The sequence below is a fragment of the Mirounga angustirostris genome, unplaced genomic scaffold (genome assembly GCF_029215605.1).
Source record: "Mirounga angustirostris isolate CCGP_5_RB_7025 unplaced genomic scaffold, mMirAng1.0.hap1 SCAF_3, whole genome shotgun sequence".
Lineage (NCBI taxonomy): Eukaryota > Metazoa > Chordata > Mammalia > Carnivora > Phocidae > Mirounga > Mirounga angustirostris.
The window spans coordinates 188,387,865-188,408,306 of record NW_026991711.1 but is presented as its reverse complement, the minus strand read 5'-3'; the positions used below and the strand labels follow the sequence as shown (position 1 = coordinate 188,408,306).

The 20,442-nt window shown below is 41.6% G+C and overlaps 1 protein-coding gene and 1 pseudogene across 11 annotated transcripts in view; one reads left to right on the top strand and one right to left on the bottom strand.

Annotated features, from left to right (window-relative positions):
* Positions 1–20,442, bottom strand: part of GIGYF2 (GRB10 interacting GYF protein 2) — a 149,658-nt gene that overhangs the window by 16,427 nt on the left and 112,789 nt on the right. For all 11 annotated transcript variants that reach the window (XR_008505561.2, XR_010410348.1, XM_064587258.1 and 8 more), the window contains 4 exons: positions 19,913–20,013; positions 17,430–17,591; positions 15,597–15,755; positions 12,555–12,791 (listed from right to left, as the gene is read on the bottom strand). Coding sequence is in view for 9 of the 11 variants with exons in the window: in XM_064587258.1 (XP_064443328.1) it covers positions 12,555–12,791; positions 15,597–15,755; positions 17,430–17,591; positions 19,913–20,013 (659 nt within the window). In the remaining 2 variants the exon portion in view is untranslated. The remainder of the gene's footprint in view (positions 1–12,554; positions 12,792–15,596; positions 15,756–17,429; positions 17,592–19,912; positions 20,014–20,442) is intronic.
* LOC123838721 (probable ribosome biogenesis protein RLP24) lies at positions 6,846–7,335 on the top strand (annotated as a pseudogene).

The following is a 20,442-nucleotide window of genomic DNA, read 5'->3' as shown; positions in this document are numbered from 1 at the left end:
TCGGCTCGGGTCGTGATCCTGGAGTCCCGGGATCGAGTCCCGCATCGGGCTCCCTGCTCAGCAGGGAGTCTGCTTCTCCCTCTGACCCTCCCCCCCCCCTCTCATGTGCTCTCTCTCTCTCTCTCTCATTCTCTCAAATAAATGAATAAATAAAATCTTTAAAAAAAATAAAAAATAACAAAATAACAAAACCAAATCTAACAAGACTTGAAATATGTTTAATAAAAAAAAATACATGAACATGGATCGAACAAAATGCCCAAGAAGCCCAAAGAAGAATGGCTCTACAGCAGAAATCTCTAAACCTAGAGCTGATTGATAAGGGCACAAACAGTTTAAACTGTCACTAATATTACCAAATGAGTACTGATATTACCTTCAGCACTACAGAACATCATCGATCCTTAACATTTGGGCGCTAATACAATAGGTAGTAGGTGCATGTCTCTCAAAATGCACCCCTGCTATAATGGGGGAGAGGTGAGGAGGGAAGCTGAGAAAGACTGGGGACCAGGTAGGCATAGCTGAGCATAAATGAACTCCTATTATCCACAGGAAATGACACATTGGAAGGCACTATCAAAATCAAATAAGGCAGCAGATCTCAAACCTGGCAGCATCATCTGGGAGGACCTGTAAAAATGCAGATGTGTTGGTCCCACACTCAATGACAGAAGATCCAAAGGTGAGGCCAGAGAATTTGTATACTTTATAATTCTGATGCAGACATTCAGCCAGGAGCTCCCAATGTTGTCTAAAAGCCCAGTAGATGTTGTCACCCTAGCCTACCCCAGGAAACAATCTGCAGTCCTCTTCAGAACCTCAGCCAGCAGCAGGAAGAGATGCACCTTCCCCACCCCACCCCAAAAAATGGCCCCTTCCCCTTTCAGGCACCTCTGAGATCCTTCCCACTGCTATGCCAAAATATACTTCAATGGCCTCTCCCCTCATGACTCACAGGTCTGCTCTTTGGAATAATGCAGAACAAATCTGTCTTCCTCACGTGACAGACAAATGTCTGCAGATAGCTATCATTTTCCTTAAATCTTATTTGAACATAGAAAATAATATCCCATTGTTCCGTAAACACTGCCTCAGAACATTTTCCAATTCAACCAACATCCTGTACTGCCCAGAGAACTGCAGTTTATCAATCATACTTTTCAGAACAACTCACTCCCAAATCAGAAAAAAATAGGGAGTTTGGCACATTCTGTATCCCCTGAATGCCTATGAATGCCTAATATCCTTCAGTGATTTAAGAAAATTTACTATTTTTTTCTGCCCTCATATTGCTACCTTATTTTCAGCACTATTTTTTATTTTGAAAAACAACTGTTGTACTTCTAGTATGGTAGCATGAGGTGCGCTGTACGCCCCCACTCCCCAACAAAACTGGTGAAAATTATTTTTCAAAAAATTATTTAGGGGTGCCTGGGTGGCTCAGATGGTTAAGCGTCTGCCTTTGGCTCAGGTCATGATCCCGGGGTCCTGGGATCAAGCCCCGCGTTGGGCTCCCTGCTCAGCGGGAGTCTGCTTCTCCCCCTCCCTCTGCTCCTCCCCCTGCTCATGCTCTCTCTCTATCTCTGTGTCCTGAATTAATAAATAAAAAATCTATTAAAAAAAATTATTTAAAGCATTATCTGGAAATGAACATAAGGGAATAATAGCAAATGAAGAAACATTTCTTCAAGACAACCTCCTAAAACTCCGTAAGAACTGAGAGTCTGTGGTACTTGTACCAAGACCTACTCTCTTGGGGCGCCTGGATGGCTCAGTCGGTTAAGCGTGTGCCTTTAGCTCAGGTCACAATCCCAGAGTGCTGAGATGGAGCCCTGCGTCAGGCTCCCTGCTCAGCAGCCTGCTTCTCCCTCTCCCTCCACCTGCCTGTCTGCCTACTTATGATCTCTGTCAAATAAATAAATAAAATCTTAAAAAAAGATCTTCTCTCTCAACTCCCAGGTCAGCCAGACCAAAACTCCACTCCAGAGGACCGTAGCGAAGAACACAGGCCTCCCTCTCGCCATCAGCTACCAGTCAGTGGGCTGGCTTCCCACAAAGAGCACAACATCAGCATTTCCCATCCTGGCCACAGCTAACTGTTGCAAAGACTAAGTTACAGGCAAGTATAGCTGAGAGATGGGGGCTCCCTTCTTATGCCTAGCCCCCAACTTGTGGGATGGAAACTACCGTGAGCACAGCACTACTGGGACTATTAGGGCCCTGAGCACCACTGCCCTAGCTCAAAAGGAGAGGTAAGCCAAGAAAACCGGAGGCTACTGCCCACCCCCAAGGGCTCAATGCCTAAGCAGGAGTACCACTCAGAAAAGCACACCACTGTTGCCAGCGCCAGAGCTGTGACTCAGAGATTTTTGCCTTGGGGCGGAAGTGAGGGAAAAAGATTGGAGTATGGTCCCTAAAGGATCTGACTTTATTTGTAACAGTGTGTGGACAATGAGGAGTCCAAGCCAAAGGGCACTTTTAAAAACAGCAGAGGCTGGGTGAAAGGCAATTAGGAGATGGGAAGATTCGCTGGAGATACAGGTTAAATTGCAGGCCCCAACTTGGTCTCAGAGAACCAAGGAAAGAGCTGAAAGTTCTCCTAGGGTCAGAAACAATCTCAAAAACAGACCTCAGGAAGCATCTCTTCAAAGAAGCTTGAATTTGACTCTTTATCAGTCTGTGAAGCAATCTGTGCTCCAGGGCACTTCTGAGAACAGTAGAGCAAGTCAGGTAGCAATTAGTGGAGGTTAACAGCTACATGTAGAAAAAGATAATCAAAGACAATCCTGCCAAAAACAGTGATCTGAGAGTGACTGTGGGCAAACCCAATGACGCAACTCGCAAAGGAGCAGAAGCAGCAGAGGCCTCCCTGTTAGGGAGGTAGGGAGAGATGGGGACTCTACCGAATTAATCCAATGAGTCATAATGATGGGGCATGCACTACAATATGTTATCAAAAAATTCCAGCTTCCAACAAAATATTATAAGACATGTAAAGTAACAAGAAAGAATGGCCTATATACCAGGAAAAAAGCTGGCATCCACCTATGAGAGTGACCAGATGTCAGATTTAACAAAAACGTCAGTTTTATAAATATGTTCAGAGAACTAAATAAAACCATAATTAAAGTAGTAAAGGAAGGCATCATGACAATGTCACATCAAATACAAAATATCAATAAAGAGACAGAGATTATTTTTAGACCAGAATGAAATCCTGGAGTTTAAAAGCCCAATAACTAAAATGAAAAATCACTAGAGGAGCTCAAAGTATATGTGAACTAGCCAAAGAAATTAATGAAACTTGCAGATCAACAGAGATTACACAACTCAAAAAACAGAGAGAAAGAACGAAGAGAAACAAAGAGAGCCTTAGAGAAATGTGAAATACCACTGAGTGCACCAATATGTGCACAATGAAAGTACCAGGAGAGGAGAGAAAGGAACAGAAAAAATGTATGAAGAAACCATGGCTGATATTTATTTAAAAAACATTAATTTATACAACCAGGAAGCTTAACTATAATAAGATAAAGACATCCACAGACATTACCATGATAAAAATGCAAGAGAAAATCTTGAAAGCAGCAAGAAGAAAAACAAATTGTCACTTACAAGGGAATCAGCATAAAATTAACAGCTGACTTCTCATCAGAAACAATGGAAGCCAGAAAGCAGTGGGATGAGATATCCAAAGTCCTCACAGAATGAAATAATTGACAAGGAATTCTATATCCACTAAAACTCTTTCAAAAATAAAGTTGAAATAAAGACATTCCCAGATAAATTCAGAGAATTTGTTGCTAGCAGACCTGCCTTACAAGAAATATTAATGGAAGTTCTTCAGGCTGAAAGCAAGTGACCCCAGAAAGTAATCCAAATCCAATAAAAAAAAAAAAAAAAGAAAATGCACAAAAACAAATGTGTGGTGTGTGTAGTGTGTGTGTGTGTGTGTGTGTGTAAATATAAAATTTGTGTGTGTGTCTAAATAAGGAGATAGGCCAGAAAACAGTTGGGTTTGTAACAGAAATCTAACATGTTTGTCAAAAACAGCACAAAGGAGGTGAGTGGGAAAGAAGCTATACTGGGCTAAGTAAATGACTCCATATGGTAACATTAATTCACAGGTACAAATGAAGAAAAGAAGAGGTGATAAATAAGGTTATTTAATAAATACATAGTGATTTAAATCATTAAAGAATTAAAATGCTGCAACAGGAAATATTAATGTAAAAAAAAGCAGCAGCAGTAAAGGAAGAATAGAGGAACAAAAAAGACAGGCATAAAAAACAAAGTAAAATGGCAGACATAAATTCAATTATATCAATAATATCACTAAATGGGGCGCCTGGGTGGCTCAGTTGGTTAAGTGACTGCCTTCAGCTCAGGTCATGATCCCAGGGTCCTGGGATCGAGCCCCCATCGGGCTCTCTGCTCAGCAGGAAGCCTGCTTCTCCCTCTCCCACTCCCCCTGCTTGTGTTCCCTCTCTCGCTGTCTCTCTCTCTCTCTCTCTCTCTGTCAAATAAATAAATAAATAATCTTTATAAATAAATAAATAAATAAATAAATAAATAAATAATATCACTAAATGTAAAAGGATTAAAGAATCCAATCAAAAGGCAGTGATTATCAGACTGGATACAAAAATTAGATGCAACTATACGGTCTCAAAGAGACACTTTACATTCAAAGGTATAAACAGGTTGAAAGTGAAAGGATGGATAAAGATACATCAGGCAAACAGAAAAAACAAGAAAGCTGGAGTTTCTAAATCATTATCAGACAAAATATACTTTAAAAAAATGTTGGGGGCGCTTGGGTGACTCATCGGTTAAGTGGCAGCTGACTCTTATTCTTAGCTCAGGTCTTGATCTCATGGTCGTTGAGTTCAAACCCCATGTTGGGCTCACAGTGGGCATGGAGCCTACTTTAAAAAAATGTTATTAGAGATAAAGAGAGACATTTAAGTATAACAAATAATCAATCCAGCAGGAAGATAAAACAACTGTGCCATACAAGAGAGCACCAAAGCACATGAAGAAATGGCAGAAATTAAAGGAAATAGACAATTCAGTAGCTTGACAATATTTAGACAATGATACTTAAAGACTTCATTACTTTAATACTCCACTTTCAATAATGGACAAAACAATAAGGTAGAGATCAACAAGGATCTAGGTGACTTGAACAACACTATAAACTGACTGGACCTAAAAGACATCTATATAGAACACTCTAGCCAATAACAGTAGAATATACATTCTTCTCAAAGAAACATGGAACATTCTCCAGAACAGACCTAAGGAAGGTAAAACAGGACATAAAACCAACTTCAATAATTCATTTAAAGGGAAAAATAGGGGCACCTGGCTGGCTTATTTGGTAGGGCATGTAACTCAAGCTCAGGGTCATGAGTTCAAGCCCTACACTGGGTGTGGAGCCTACTTAATATTAAAAAATAAAGTAAAAGAAAAGAAAAAGAAAAAGAATATAAAGTATGTTCTCTCTGATCACGATGAAATGAAAGTAACAAAGAAATTTTGGAAACTCACAAATAAGTGGAAATTAAACAAAACACTTCTATATAACCAATGAGTCCAAGAACAAATCAAAACTTATGGGTAGCAGCTAAAGCAATACTTAGAGGGAAATTTATAACTACAAACATCTATCCTGAGAAAGAAGATCTCAAATCAATAGACTAACCTTCTACCTTAAGATACTAGAAAAAGAGAGCAAAGTAAACTTAAAGCAAGCAGAAAGAAATAGTAAAATTAGAGAAGAAATTAATGAAACAGATAAAATAGAAAAAGATCAATAAAACCAAAAGCTCGTTCTTTAAAAAGATCAACAAAATTTACTTAGTGTGACTGTCCAAGAAAAAAAGGGAGAAGACTCAAATTACTACAATCAGGAAAGGAGGACATCACTATTGATCTTAAAGAAACAAAAAGGAATATAAAGGAATACTATAACCAACTGTTTACCAATCAGATAACCTAGATGAAGAAGACAGATTCCTATAAAGAGACAAACTACCAAAAACTTACTCAAGAAGAAACAGACAAGCTAAATAGACCTTTAAGAAGACATTGGGCCGGGGCGCCTGGGTGGCTCAGTCGTTAAGCGTCTGCCTTCGGCTCAGGTCATGATCCCAGGGTCCTGGGATCGAGCCCCACATCAGGCTCCCTGCTCCACGGGAAGCCTGCTTCTCCCTCTCCCACTCCCCCTGCTTGTGATCCTGCTCTCTGTGTCTCTCTCTGTCAAATAAATAAATAAAATCTTTAAAAAAAAAAAAGAAGACATTGAGCCAGGGGCACCTGGGTGGCTCAGATGGTTAAGCGTCTGCCTTCGGCTCAGGTCATGATCCCAGGGTCCTGGGATCGAGTCCCGCATCGGGCTCCCTGCTCAGCGGGGAGCCTGCTTCTCCCTCTGCCTCTCTCTCTGTCTCTCATGAATAAATAAATAAAATCTTAAAAAAAAAAAAAAAAAAAGAAGACATTGAGCCATTATGCTGCTCAGACTCTTGCCCCAGTCAAAATGCATTCATCAGAGATAATACAGAAGCTGAAAACTGAGAAATGGCCTAAGGATGTTAAAAGCTAGAGCCTTCCACCAGTGGCCCTACTAGAAGAAGGCCCTATCTGAAATGAAAAGGGGATCTGCACATAGCCTCAAATACCAATGACATGGCTCACTGGATTCATTTATGTTTAATGTGATATAATTCATCATTGATTGTTCCTGGTAATAAATTAAAATTCAAAAAAAAAAAGACGACGACATTGAGAATTCCACTCAAGACTGGCATTTGGTCAGTGGGAACCCACACGGTTGCAACATGTGTATTGAGAAGTGCTATTTCTGTTCAGGGCTCATTCACCCCAGCCATGGCATGATGTTTGTCTGCAACAACTGTAAGGTACTCAGATTCTGTAAATCCAAGTCTCATTAAAAACTTTAAAAAGAAGCGCAATCATTACAAGGTCAGATGGAGTAAAGCATTCCATATAGCAGCTGGTAAAAAGTTTACAGTGGATAATTCATTCAAATTTGAAAAACATAGAAATGAACCTATCAAATATGAGTGAGAGCTATGGTATAAAACTACTGATGCAATGGAGAGTTGAAGAGGTCAACCAGAAACAAAAAGCTAAATTTATAATGAACAAATTAAAGAAAAATAAAGAATTACAGAAAGCTCAGGACATCAAAGAAGTCAAGCAAAACATCATCTTATCCGGGCCCCTTTTGCAGGCAAAGGAAAGCAGCTGGAAGCAAAAATGGTGCAGAAATCACAACAGCATGTGGACATGGAAGATATTTCTTAAAAAATCTCACTAACCATTTCTATTAAGTGCTTTTGAAAATCTCCTTAGGAGACCTTATAAGAACTTCTAAGTTATTAATATTAAATAAGGTCATTCAAATGAAAGGTAATTAAAAATACATCTCCCCTACATTGCCATCTGCAAAACATTAGATACTATGGATGTTAGATTGCATCTCCACTGTTAAGCCTTCACTGATAGTTACATTAATTTTTTTTTTTTTTTTAAGATTTTATTTATTTATTTGAGAGAGCTAGAAAGCACGAGTGTGCACACAGGGAGAGGGGCAGAGACGGAAGGAAAGGACAAGCAGACTCTGCTGAGCGCAGAGCCTGATGTGGGCAGATCCCGTAACTCTGAGATCATGACCTTAGCTAAAATCAAGAGTTTCATGCTCAACTGACTGAACAACCCAGGCACCCCTGATAGTTACATTTATGTAAGTCATGCAAATTCTCTTTGTGAATACAGAAGTGAAGTGTGGACATAAAATGGTCCTGCCATTTGGATAATGGCACCAGGCAGTATTTATGTAAGAACTAATGATAAAAATTAATGGCTAGTGATCTGTAAAATAAGTTTTCTTTGCAGTTAAAAAAAAAAAAAAGTAAAGACACTGAATTAGTAATCAAAAAACTATCCACAAAGAAAAGCCTAGATGGTTTAACCACTGAAGTCTACCAAAGATTTAAAGAAGTAATACCACTTTGGGGCGCCTATGAGTTTAGTCTGTTAAGCGTCTGCCTTTACCTCAGGTCATGATCCCAAAGTCCCGTGTCAGGCTCCCTACTCAGCAGGGAGCCTGCTTCTCCCTCTCCCTCTGCAGCTCCTTCTGCTCGTGCTCTTTCACTCACTCTCGCTCTCTCTCTCAAATAAAATCTTAAAAAAACAAAAAAAGAAGAAATAATACCACTTCTTCACAAGCTCGTCCAAAATATAGAAGAAACATTTCCCAACTCATTCTTCAAGGCCAAGCATCACTGTGACACCAAATCAGACAAAGACATCACAAGAAAGAAAAAATTACTTACAGACCAAAATCTCTTATGAACACAAAAATCCTCACCAAAATACCAGCAAAACAAGTCCAGCAACATATAAAAATAGAATTATATGCCAAGTAGGATTTATCCCAGGAATCCAACAGTGGTTCAACATCTGAAAATCAATTAATATATTACACTATATTGACAGAAACAAAACAAAAAAACATGATCATCTCAACAGACACAAAGCATCTGACAAAATCCAACACCCTTTCAGGATAAAAATGCTCAACAAAGAAGGAATAGAAGGAAACTTCCTCAGCCTGATGAAGGGCATCTGCAAAAAAATCCACAAACAACATTAAATTTAATGGTGAAAGACTGAATGCTTCCTCCCCCAAGATCAGAAACAAGACAAAGATACTCAATTTGCTATTTCTATTCAACATTGTATTAGAGGTTCTAGCCAGGACAACTAGGGAGAAAATGAAATAAAAGATTGTAAAGGTTGAGGTAAAACCATCTCTATTTGCAGATGACAAAATTTTGTGTACAGAAAATCCTAATGAATCCATTAAGAAATATTAATAAAGCAGTTCAGCAAGATTGCAGGATACAAGCTCAATATACAAATATCAATTGTAGGGGCGCCCGGGTGGCTCAGTCATTAAGCATCTGCCTTTGGCTCAGGTCATGATCTCAGGGTCCTGGGATCAAGCCCCGCATCAGGCTCTCTGCTCCACGGGAAGCCTGCTTTTCCCTCACCCACTCCCCCTGCTTGTGTTCCCTCTCTCGCTGTTATCTCTCCCTGTCAAACAAATAAATAAAATCTTTAAAAAAAATACCAATTATGTATCTATATACTTGCAATGAACAATCTGAAAATGAAATTTTGAAAACTCCATTTACAAGAACATCAAAAAGAACAAAACACTTAATAAGTTTAACAGAAGTAATACAAAAGTTACACTCTAAAAACTATAAAGTACTGAAAGAAATTCAAGAGGATCTAAATAAAAATCATCCCATGTTTATGGATCAGAAGACTTAATATTGTTAAGGTGGCAAAGCTCCTCAAACTGATCTACAGAGTCAAAGCAATCTCTGTCAAAATCCCAGCTGGCTTCTTCGTGGAAATTGATTAAGCTCATTCTACAATCCATATGGAACTGAAAGAGACCCAAAATAGCCAAACAATATGGAAAAAGAAAAAGCTGGAGGACTCACACTTTCTGATTCCAAAAGTTAAACAAAGCAATAAAATATCAAGATGGTGTGTTACTAGCATAATGACAGATGTATAGACCACATGAACAGAATATCTAGAATATATATAAAGAACTCTTATAATTCAGTAAGACAAACCTAGATTAAAAGCAGGCAAAGGATTTGAACAGAAATTTCTTCAAAGCTACACAAATGGCCAGTAAACACATGAAAAGATACTCGACATCATTTGTCATCAAATGCAAGCCAAAACCACAAGACATCATTTCACACCTACAAGGGCGGCTACAATCAAAACATCAGATAATAAGGATTAGTGAAGATCTGGAGAAATTTGAATTCCCATATACTGCTGCCGGTGGTAATATAAAACGGTACAGCCACTTTGGAAAACAGTCTGGTAGTTTCTCAAACCATTAAACACATAGTTCTCATACGGCCCAGCAATTCCACTCCTAGGTTTATACATCTACATAAAAGCTTGTACACAAATATTTATCTATAACAGCAATACTCATAATAGCCAAAAGACAGAAACAGCTCAAATGTCCATCAACTGAGGAATGGATACACGGAAGCTGGCATGTCCATATAGTGGAATACTATTCAGCCACAAAAAGGAATAAAGTACTGATTCGTATTACAGTGTAAGTGAACCTTGAAACCCCTAAGCTAATTCAGAGAAGCCAGTCACAAAGCACCACGTATCATATGATTGTATTTATGGGAAATGTCTAGAAGAGGCAAATCTAGACAGAAAGTAGATTAGGAGTTACTTTGGGCTGGGGAGAACAGGGGGTAGGGGGTGACAGCCAGAGGGTGTTTTGGGGGGCCTAGGGTGATACTGAAAATGTCAAAACCCACATGGTGACAGTTGCACATATCTGAATATACTGAAATTACTGAATTGTCTACTTTAACTGGTCCAATTGTATGGTATGTCAGTTCTATCTCAATAAAGCCCTCTTTAAAAAACTTTTTTCGGGGCACCTGGGTGGCTCAGTCGTTAAGCGTCTGCCTTCGGCTCAGGTCATGATCCCAGGGTCCTGGGATCGAGCCCCACATCGGGCTCCCTGCTCAGCAGCCTGCTTCTCCCTCTCCCACTTCCCCTGCTTGTGTTCCCTCTCTCATTATAGCTCTGTCAAATAAATAAATAAAATCTTAAAAAAAAAAAAAATACTCCCCCCACCCCCCGCTCCAGAGAACCTTTAGCAATTCCTCATAACCACCTCAAGTTCTTTATCTTCACTCAGAATGTTTATCTACAAAATATCTCTACAGTCTTGTGGCACCTGGGTAGCTCAGTGGTTAAGCGTCTGCCTTCAGCTCAGGTCATGATCCCAGGGTCCTGAGATCAAGCCCTGCGTTGGGCTCCCTTCTCAGCAGGGAGTCTGCTTCTCCCTTTGCCCCTTCCCCTCCGCTTGTGCTCTGTCTCTCACTCTCTCTCTCAAATAAATAAAATCATCAAAAAAAAAAAAATCTCTACAGTCTTTATTGGAAGATAACAGGTCAAAACCAGACACACAAAAGACAGCCAGAGAAGTTAGAGATCTGGAAGTTACTTGTGCCTTTGTCTTCCCCCTTTTCCCCATAATCTTATCAGTCACCACATTCTATGATGTGGCCTCTGAGAACAGTCTTGACAGCCTTTTCAGGGCCCTGGAGCCGAAGATACATGGGTTCTAATACACGGCTCTGCTCTCAACTCTCAGCTGGACCCAAAGCAAGCTAAAACTAAGCTCCTGAACATTTTTCCTCTTTGGCAGAACATAGGTATCCACACTTAAGCTTTTAATGATGGTTGTAAAGATAAAATGATTTAACATATGAAAAGCTGTGGTCCAGTGCTTGACACAAAGCAAACACTCAATAATTACTGCCATCTTCAACTCCACCTTTCCAATCCTACCACCACCTTCCTCTCCTTCACCTGGACCACTCCACCAGCCCCTCACAAGCACTCTGCTCACCTCCAGTTCTGTTCCTTACAAGTCCATCTTCCATTTAGTTCTCAAAGTGATAAATATTTGCTCCTGCAAATCGGACAGTGCTACTTCCTAGATGAAAACACTTTAGTGTCCCACTCTGTTTTACACACCTTTAAGTCCTAATTCTTTAATAGAGTATATACAACCCATGGTGACACAGACCCTGCCCACACTTCTCTCAGACCTCACTTGCCAGCAGTAGTAACTGACTTTTTAAATTCCCCCAAACATACCACAGTGTTTCTGGACTTCATTCCTCTACTCACACCATGTCTCCTCTCTCAAAAACCCCTCCATTCTCCAAACTGCCTATTTAGCTTTTTCTTGTTTTTCATTTTCCTCCCTTATGACTCAGTTTAGAAGTTAACTTCTTCTAGGAAGTCTTCCCATAATTCCCATGTGGACAGTGGTTCTCACATTTTAGAGGAAGCAGAAGAATGCCCTGGAAGCTTTGTTCGAACACAGATTACTGGGTCCCACCCCCAAAAGGTTCTGATTTAGGAAGTCTGGTGTGGGACCTGAGAATCTGCATTCCTAACAAATTCCCATGTGCTCACACCCGGAGAACTGCCACCTCTCTCACTACACTCACCACTCTGTATTCACATTTCCTATTTATATGTCTTTCTCCCGTGAGCCCCCTGAGGATAGGGGACCCTAGACCGTACTGCTAACCACAGATCACGTGTAAAGTTCTCGGGACCCTGCCACGAAGCCTCCTACTTACTCCCCTTCCCTCACTAGTGCCACAACTTTGTGGTCCCCGAGGGCTTACTACCTGGCAGCCGCCCAGCTCTGTCTCTGTCCCTCAAATCCAGTCACTAAGTCTTGCTGGCCGCTTGGCTTGCTCAGTCGGTGGAGCTCAAGCCCCACACGGGGCATGCAGCTCGCTTGGGAGGCGGGGGGGAGCTCGTCCGCTCAGTACTGAAGAAAGCACGCGCTCTCCCGGCCCTGCCGCTGCCAGCAGGCGCCTGAAGCCCCCAGGCGAGGCGCCCCCGGGGCGGAGCCGAGGCCCTACCTTCATCTGAGCCAGCTGCTGCTGCTGCTGCTGCTGCTGCAGCCTGCGGAGGGCCTCCTGCTGCTGCTGCCTCTGGCGCAGCAAGTCCTTCTGCCGCTGGAGCTCCGACTCCTTCCTCTTCCGCTCCTCCTCTTCCTGCCGGAGTCGGGCTGCCTCCTCCTCCACCCGCAGCCGGGTCTCCTCTAATCGACGCTGCGCTTCCTCTTCTTCCCGGGCCCACTGTGCAGCCTCCTCTTCCTTCCCGAAGGAAAAATAAAGGAGAGTAAAATTTAATTGTGTTTGAAAAAAATCTGAATCCCTTCAGGAGGTTCCTGTCAAAAAACTATACAAGTACCAGAGAGAACAGAAACTCTGTTTATGATGACAAAAGGCAGAGGTAAGTTTTCTTTTAAAATATATTTACAGTAGCTACAAAGGCTTGCATGCTTACAGGATAAAATTTCAATTTATTTGCTAAATTCTCCATGAAAGGAATGTCACTTTGAACATCGGTGGTAAGCACTGATCTCTCTAAGAGATCACCACCAGCTGCAGCAAAGGCTTCTGGACACTTCCTATATTGAGGCAGAGCTAGCTTTTCAGGGTGCTGAAGGTGAAAAGCTACCAAGACCTTGCAAGGACGGATTACCAGGGAAGCGTCAACCAGTTCTGGAACCAGAGCAACCTTACAAGAACACTTAAATTCCATCCCTGATTCACACCCCTTGTGACCCACGGGTCCTTTGGAACATCTCTCCTCAACCCATTGTCCATCCCTCTACTACTCGGTCCTGTACCTTGGCTCATTGTCCTTCTACTTTCCTTCTACAAAACCATTTCAATGTGCCCTCTGGAACTCTCCTCACCCTCCTTCACAGAGTCTGCTTACTGTACCTACAATGCTGTGTTTTATTCAGATAGCCCATTCCCTTCATTCTCCAGAACTCAGGGCAGGTATCAACCACTCTACGAGGACTTCCCTAGCCCTTAGGAGGTAAACTTCCCCTCTGCCATTTCATTTTGTCCAATTATACCTCCTCCTCTGTTTGCTCCTAGTCCACCCGTGGCAACAACTATTCCCTATCCAAAAACCATTCCTTTCAGGCTTCTTCCTTGGGGACAGAGGCTCTGTCACCTCAGACGTCTAAAATGCCAGATTTCACTTTTTAAAAAGCTTCCAATGTAACTAGGGGCACCCATGTGATAATGATTTAGGCCAAAGGGATATCTGCTGGGAGGCTTCTAGAGAAGGTATTCTTCTGAAACAAAAGAAGCATAAGAGAAGGATCATTCCCTTGCAGGCTGTACAAGAGCATGGTTCCCAAAACTCCTAATCATGAGGTGAAAAATCTGAAGTCAAAGTAAACCCACCAAGAAACACTAGAGCAGAATTTTGCAAAGGACCTGGATCCTTAATGATAGCGCTGAGTTACTGCCTTATATCCTTGACATGGGATCTGTTGTTTAAACTATTTTTAGGTGGATATTTTCATTTTACACCTGAAAGCATCCTAACTGTGGCATTTATTTCTTGTATAATCATCACCAACATAGCCAGTGAGCTTCTTAAGGACAGAAACCATTTCTTTAAAACTTTCATACTCCACCAGGAATCAAGCACAATAACTGGCATATAGTACCTTAACTAAATATGTTAACTGTCAAATGAATAAGCCAAACGATGAACTGACATACAATCTACCCTTGAGGTCTATCTACCTCTAATAGTATTTAGGTTGCTCAAAGAGTTCCAATCAAGAACTTAGACAAAATCAGGTAATGTCCAGCTTGTGTCAATCTACATGTGTAAGTATGGACTGCCCACAGTGATTTCCTTCCAAAGAGTACAGTATGTAGGGAGAAGAGTAATGTTTACAGTGGAAAAACCTGACAGGCACTGCTGCTGCCCAGTGATCAAGGTCTACACCAGCAGTCATTAGTCCTGTTGAGAATATGTATCCTTGATATAGTGTGATGAAGATGGCACTTTGCCTCTGTGATTTACTTTCCAAACCCCGTAAGTCCAGTTTAATTGTAAGAAAAACATCAGATGAGTTCCAAGAGAGAGTTACCCTATAACATATGAACCATTATACCTTAAAACTGCCAAAGACCCTCAAAACAAGGAAAGCCTGAGAGACTGTCAAGCAAAGAAGCTAAGGAGACAACTAAATATAATATTTTGGATTTGGGATCTGGAAACAGAAAAAAAGACATGAGGGCGCCTGGGTGGCTCAGTTGGTTAAGCGACTGCCTTCGGCTCAGGTCATGATCCTGGAGTCCCGGGATCGAGTCCCGCATCAGGCTCCCTGCTCGGCGGGGAGTCTGCTTCTCCCTCTGACCCTCTTCCCTCTCATGCTCTCCATCTCTCATTCTCTCTGTCTCAAATAAATAAATAAAATCTTTAAAAAAAAAAAAAAGAAAAAAAGACATGAGGGAAAAATTGACGAAATGTGAAAAAAAAAACTATGGATTTTAGTTCATAACAATACATCAATAATGGTTTAATGTGACAAATGTGCCATATTAATGTAAGATAATAATAGAGAAAACCATATTATCATCCAGATTTTTCTGAAAATCTAATACTTGCTCTAAAAATAAAGTCTACTAATAAAAAAAAAATCTAAGTTCTTAAACATTAAAAGGAAATGCTTTAGGGGTTCTGGCTGCCTATAGTGGCAGAATGACCTGGTTGGACTAGAACTGGGTAGTGTCCACTGTTACACAGCCTGTGAAAATATGAAGCAGCACTGAACAGTGCACTTTAGAAAAGTGAGAGTACCCTCAGGCAAAAGTGGTCAACTTGCAGATCTCTCATTTGTTTTTTTAAAGGGTAGGCCTTCTTTAGATTTCTCTCTGGTATTCTGAGGGGTTTTTGGTTCTTTGATATTTTGTCCAGCTTTTGTAATTACCCGTGGGACAGTCATTACAAAAGTAGTAGGAGTCAGTTAGGTCTCTTCTAATAATTTTCAGTAAACAGGCTATCCTCATATCCAAACACTTTCCAATCACAAATTCCTAGCTTCAAAGAAGAAATGAGAAGAGCAAACCATCTGTCACCTGCTTGCGTAACAACTCTTCTTGCTTCCGCCTTTCCTCCTCTTCTCTTCTCCTCTCTTCCAGTCTCCGAAGAGCTTCTTCTTGCTGTTGTCTTTCTTCCTCTTCTCGCTGTCGCCTTAATGCAATTTCTTGCTCCCTCTGGCGTCGCAGAGCTTCTTCCTAAATTTAAAAAAAAAAAAGGGTGTGTGTGTGTGTGTGAGAGACAGACACACACACAGAAAGAAACGAACTCTGGATCTTGATTTATATATCCCATTATAATCTGAAAAGAAACAGACTATGTGTTGCTAAGGCTCTGTCAACAGTAAATATAAAAAGAATATAACCGGATCTAGAGCAAAAAGTAAAAAAAGTTGGGAAGTAAACATATCAACAATTAAAATAATTTGTATTTAAAGTAGTGGGGCACCTGGGCGTTCAGCCGGTTAAGTGTCTGACTCTTGATTTTGGCCCAGGTCATGATCTCAGGGTTGAGGGATCAAGCCCCGTGTCGGGCTCCACACTGGGTGTGGAGTCCACCTGAGATCTTCTCTCTTGCCCTCTTCCCCTCCCCCCTCCCTCTCTCTCTAAAAAAAAAATAATAATAGTAAATAATAATAAATAAGATTCTCCCTCTCCCTCTGCCTCTATCCTCGCCACCCACCCACTAAAGTGCGCACACACTCTATTCTCTAAAAAATAAACAAATAAAAATAAATAAAATAAAATAGCAGCAGTTAAATAGCACTACACTGAGAGTCCATCCTAGTTTCTACATTAGCTATTGCATTTACTAATTAACCCCAGAAAGGGCTACAGGAGGCCTGAGGCTTTGGCTTCTCTTTGGTACCATTAATCCTTATATACCCACCCTCTCAAATCAACTGAGAACCTAGAACATAGGTCAAATCAACATAGCAACCAAAAATGCCTGGTGTGGTAGAAATAAGCTCTCTAGTCAGAAGTACTGAGCAAAGTTGTGTATTCTAGAACATGTTCTGAAGAACAAAGTCGCCCATGTCAAGTACAAAGAAAAGGGTCTCTGTCACCTGGGTGGTTCAGTCAGTTAAGCATCTGCCTTTGGCTCAGATCATGATCTCAGGGTCCTGGGATGGAGCCCCGCATCAGGCTCCCTGCTTGGCAGGGAGTCTGCTTCTCCCTCTCCCTCTGCCCCTCCCCACGGCTCGTGATCGCTCTCTCTCTCTCAAATAAATAAGTAAAATCTTAAAAAAGGGGAGGTATCTCACTGTCAAAATTTAGGAAATACTGAGCAACACAGAATTAGACTGATTTCTTTACTGCAATACTTCTTAGAGCCCTTACGTGCTAGTGTAGAGTGTAACCCTAGGAAATATTAGTAGTTCAAATCTAATCTCAGCAGGGACCCTTTTGTTTTCCACAGAGTACCTCTTGGGGCCAACAATGAGTATGAAATGTGAGATAAAGTGGACTTTGGGCCCATTACAGAGTGTATTGTTTCAACTGGGATTTGTAAAAATCCCAACAGAAAAATGGGTTCTGCACATGAAAAGAGAATTCCCAAAAAAGAAATATAAATAGCCAAAGTCCACAAAAACTGTTCATCACTGGTTATAAAGCAAAGACTCAGTTACTTCCGAAATCTAACTGAGAATATTCAAAGAAATCAACTCCGGTTATTTACCAGGACTGAAGCTACCCCCCCAGGGACTGCTACTGGGTCACAGATATTTCTTCTAAAGGAAGTGAATCTCCTAAGGCTCTAATCCCAATCCTGCTGTTAACTCCCAGATCTCAACCTCAGAGGGACCATCTCCCAAGAACCATGAATGCGGTTCAGGGCTAATTCTGGGGTCCGTGTTCTCCGAGGTATACCTGTTTCCTTCGGGCAAGCTCTTCTTCCTCCCGCCTCTTCCTTTCTTCCTCCTGCTGCCTCCGAAGAATTTCCTCCTGTTGTCTTCGCAGTTCTTCTTGCCTCTTTCGTTCCTCCTCTTCCCGTTTTGCCCTCATTTCTGCCTCTCTTCTCTCCTGTTCTAGCTGTGATTACAAGAAAATACTCTTAGAAACCTGAAGCCAGGGGCACCTGGATGGCTCAGTTGTTAAGCGTCTGCCTTCGGCTCAGCTGCTCAGCATCTGCCTCCGGCTCAGCATCAGGCTCCCTGCTCAGTGGGAAGCCTGCTTCTCCCTCTCCCATTCCCGCTCTGCTTGTGTTTCCTCTCTCTCTCGCTGTGTCTCTGTCAAATAAATAAATAAAATCTTAAAAAAAAAAAAGAAAAAAGACAAAGAAACCTGTAGCCAAGCAGAGAAACACTCCAACATCACCGACCTGTATCATCAGGAGAAGATGGAAGATGCAGACACTACACCATTCATAGTTGCTTGTACTGCAAGTGAGTGATGAAACCAGCTCTGTAAGAACTCAGCTCTGGTATGTCGCAGTAGGCAGAACAGTGTCATGCTCTTCTAAACTGAATGGACTCTCCCCCGACATTTACCTACCTCCTCACTCCACACTACCACATCCCATCTCCTAGACATGGGAGAAGGAGACCACCAGGAGAGTAACATCAGAATTCTCTTGGGGTGGCACTTCTTTGCTCATCCCTACAAAGGATTTTCTGATTCAAGATCTAACAGTGTGTCTACAAGGTTTCAACAGCAATGTTGTAAAGCTGCTAGTGTGAAAAATCATAGAATTCTTTAAAATTTGAAGACCAACCACTTAACAAATTCTATCATTTATAGTTCCTAGTTACTAGTCCAATCCAGCACCTCATCTCCTTTCTCACTGCCACACATACAATTTAGGCTTTCACTTTCTCATCCACATTTCTAAAAGTCCCTTACTTGGTTTCCCAGCATCCGTTCTGCTCACATTCCCCAGCACAACACCTTAAGTTCCACCAAAAAAATCATTCCTGGCTTACATATAACACCATCCTTCACCCTGAAATAACTTCTAACCCTCTAACAGGACACGTGTAAGGGCCCTCATGACTGGCTTGCCTCATCTTAGCCTCCTCGCTCTTCATTTATCCCTCAGACACACAATGGCTCCAGGCCAGACCAAATTATTTAGCTGCTACCTGAGCCAGTATGTTCTCATGCATTTCCGAGCCTTTACAGGAACTGTTTCCTTCAACTGGGTTAAATCCTACTGTCCTTCAAGTGAAAATTAGTGCAGGTATTACTGTCCATCAACAGTGTCACCCAATTCCTGACACCCACCTCTCCAACTGGGTGAGAATAGCTAGCCCATGTGCTTTCTTGACTAACCTGTAACTCTAAGTATTACGTGCCTGTGTGTCATTGCCCCCCATCCACTTCCACACACACACACACACACATACACCAGACACAAAAGATTGCAAGTTCCTAACCCTACCTCATCATCTATGTGTTCCCAGCACAACGCACTACAGTACTAGAACACTCTGAAGAATTAGGTGAATTATGGTCTCTTGCTCATTTATGGAGACAGACCATGAACCCTTTCTGCGCACTCTAAGGAGACTGTCACTACCTCAGATGATAAGAATACATTAAGTATAAAATAGGAACAAGATTCTCCCAGAGGCATGAGAATCCAGAATCATTACAATGACACTAAGTGTTGATAAGACATCCCCAGCTGGAAAGTACTAAAAACCAAAATTCAAGATTCCCTGCTCCTCCAGAAGATATGAATGGAACATGGGATCTAATGTTAATGTTGAGCTTTTCAACCACATGTCTGGGGACAGTAAGAAATATAAACTAACACCACTATAAAGATTCAATGTGGGGGGGGGGCGCCTGGGTGGCTCAGTGAAGGGTCTGTCTTCTGCTCAGGTCATGATCCCAGGGTACTGGGATCAAGCCCCACATCGGGCTCCCTGCTCCATGAGAAGGCTTTCACTTTCTCCCACTCCCACTCCCTCTGCTTGTGTTCCCTCTCTTGCTGTGTCTCTGTCAAATAAATAAAATCTTCAAAAAAAAAAGATTCAATGTGGGAACTCAAGCCACAGATCAAGGGTTTGATAAGCAATGCAGTGTATATTTTCCTAGGTCTTAGAATTTATAACAAGTGTTTATACCATGAATAATGTAATTAAAGTATACATCTGATCATAATCATTAATGTGTCAACCAATCAATTTTAAGTGATTTAATTTAAACTTGTTAATTTTCATTGTTTGAGGTCTTTTTTGGGAAAAGCGGGAACAGTAAGGATAGAATATGAATGTGCTTATATACCAGCTAAGTAACAGTAAACTAATAGGAAAAAGCAGAGTTAGCCAGAGAGAGACATCGGTAAACAAATGCCTATGTCCTACAGATGGAAAGCATGCACTGCTATGGAAGAAGGAGTTTCAGACCTTTGCAGCTTTGGCCTTCTCCATCTGCTGGAGCTGTTCAAGGGCAGGTCCTGGAGTTGTGGTGTCAAGGGGAAGATCCCATACACTACCACCTTCCCAAACTATAAGACAATAAGGAGAAAAGTGAAGGTTATCAGAGCTTGCATACATGATCACATATCCACAAGCATTAATGAAAAAGCTGTTTCCCTGTCCCTGAATAAGCTCCATCATACATATCTGTGCTGCTTTTAGGTAGACTAAACTGCCAGTGGGCTCTGGTTTAAATCAATATCCTTCAACACATCTAGAAGGAAAGAAATTACCAGGCATTTGCTGGGAAACTAATTTCATCCTCAAAAAAACCCTGTAAGAGGGGCACCTGGGTGGCTCAGTCGTTTGAGCATCCGACTCGAGCCCTGTGTCGGGTTCCACACTGGGCATGGACCCTGCTTAGGATTCCCTTTCTCCCTCTCCCGCTGCCCCTCCCCAACCCCCTGCTCTCCCTCTCTCTCTCAAAACAAACAAACCCTATGAGGTATTTGTTCATA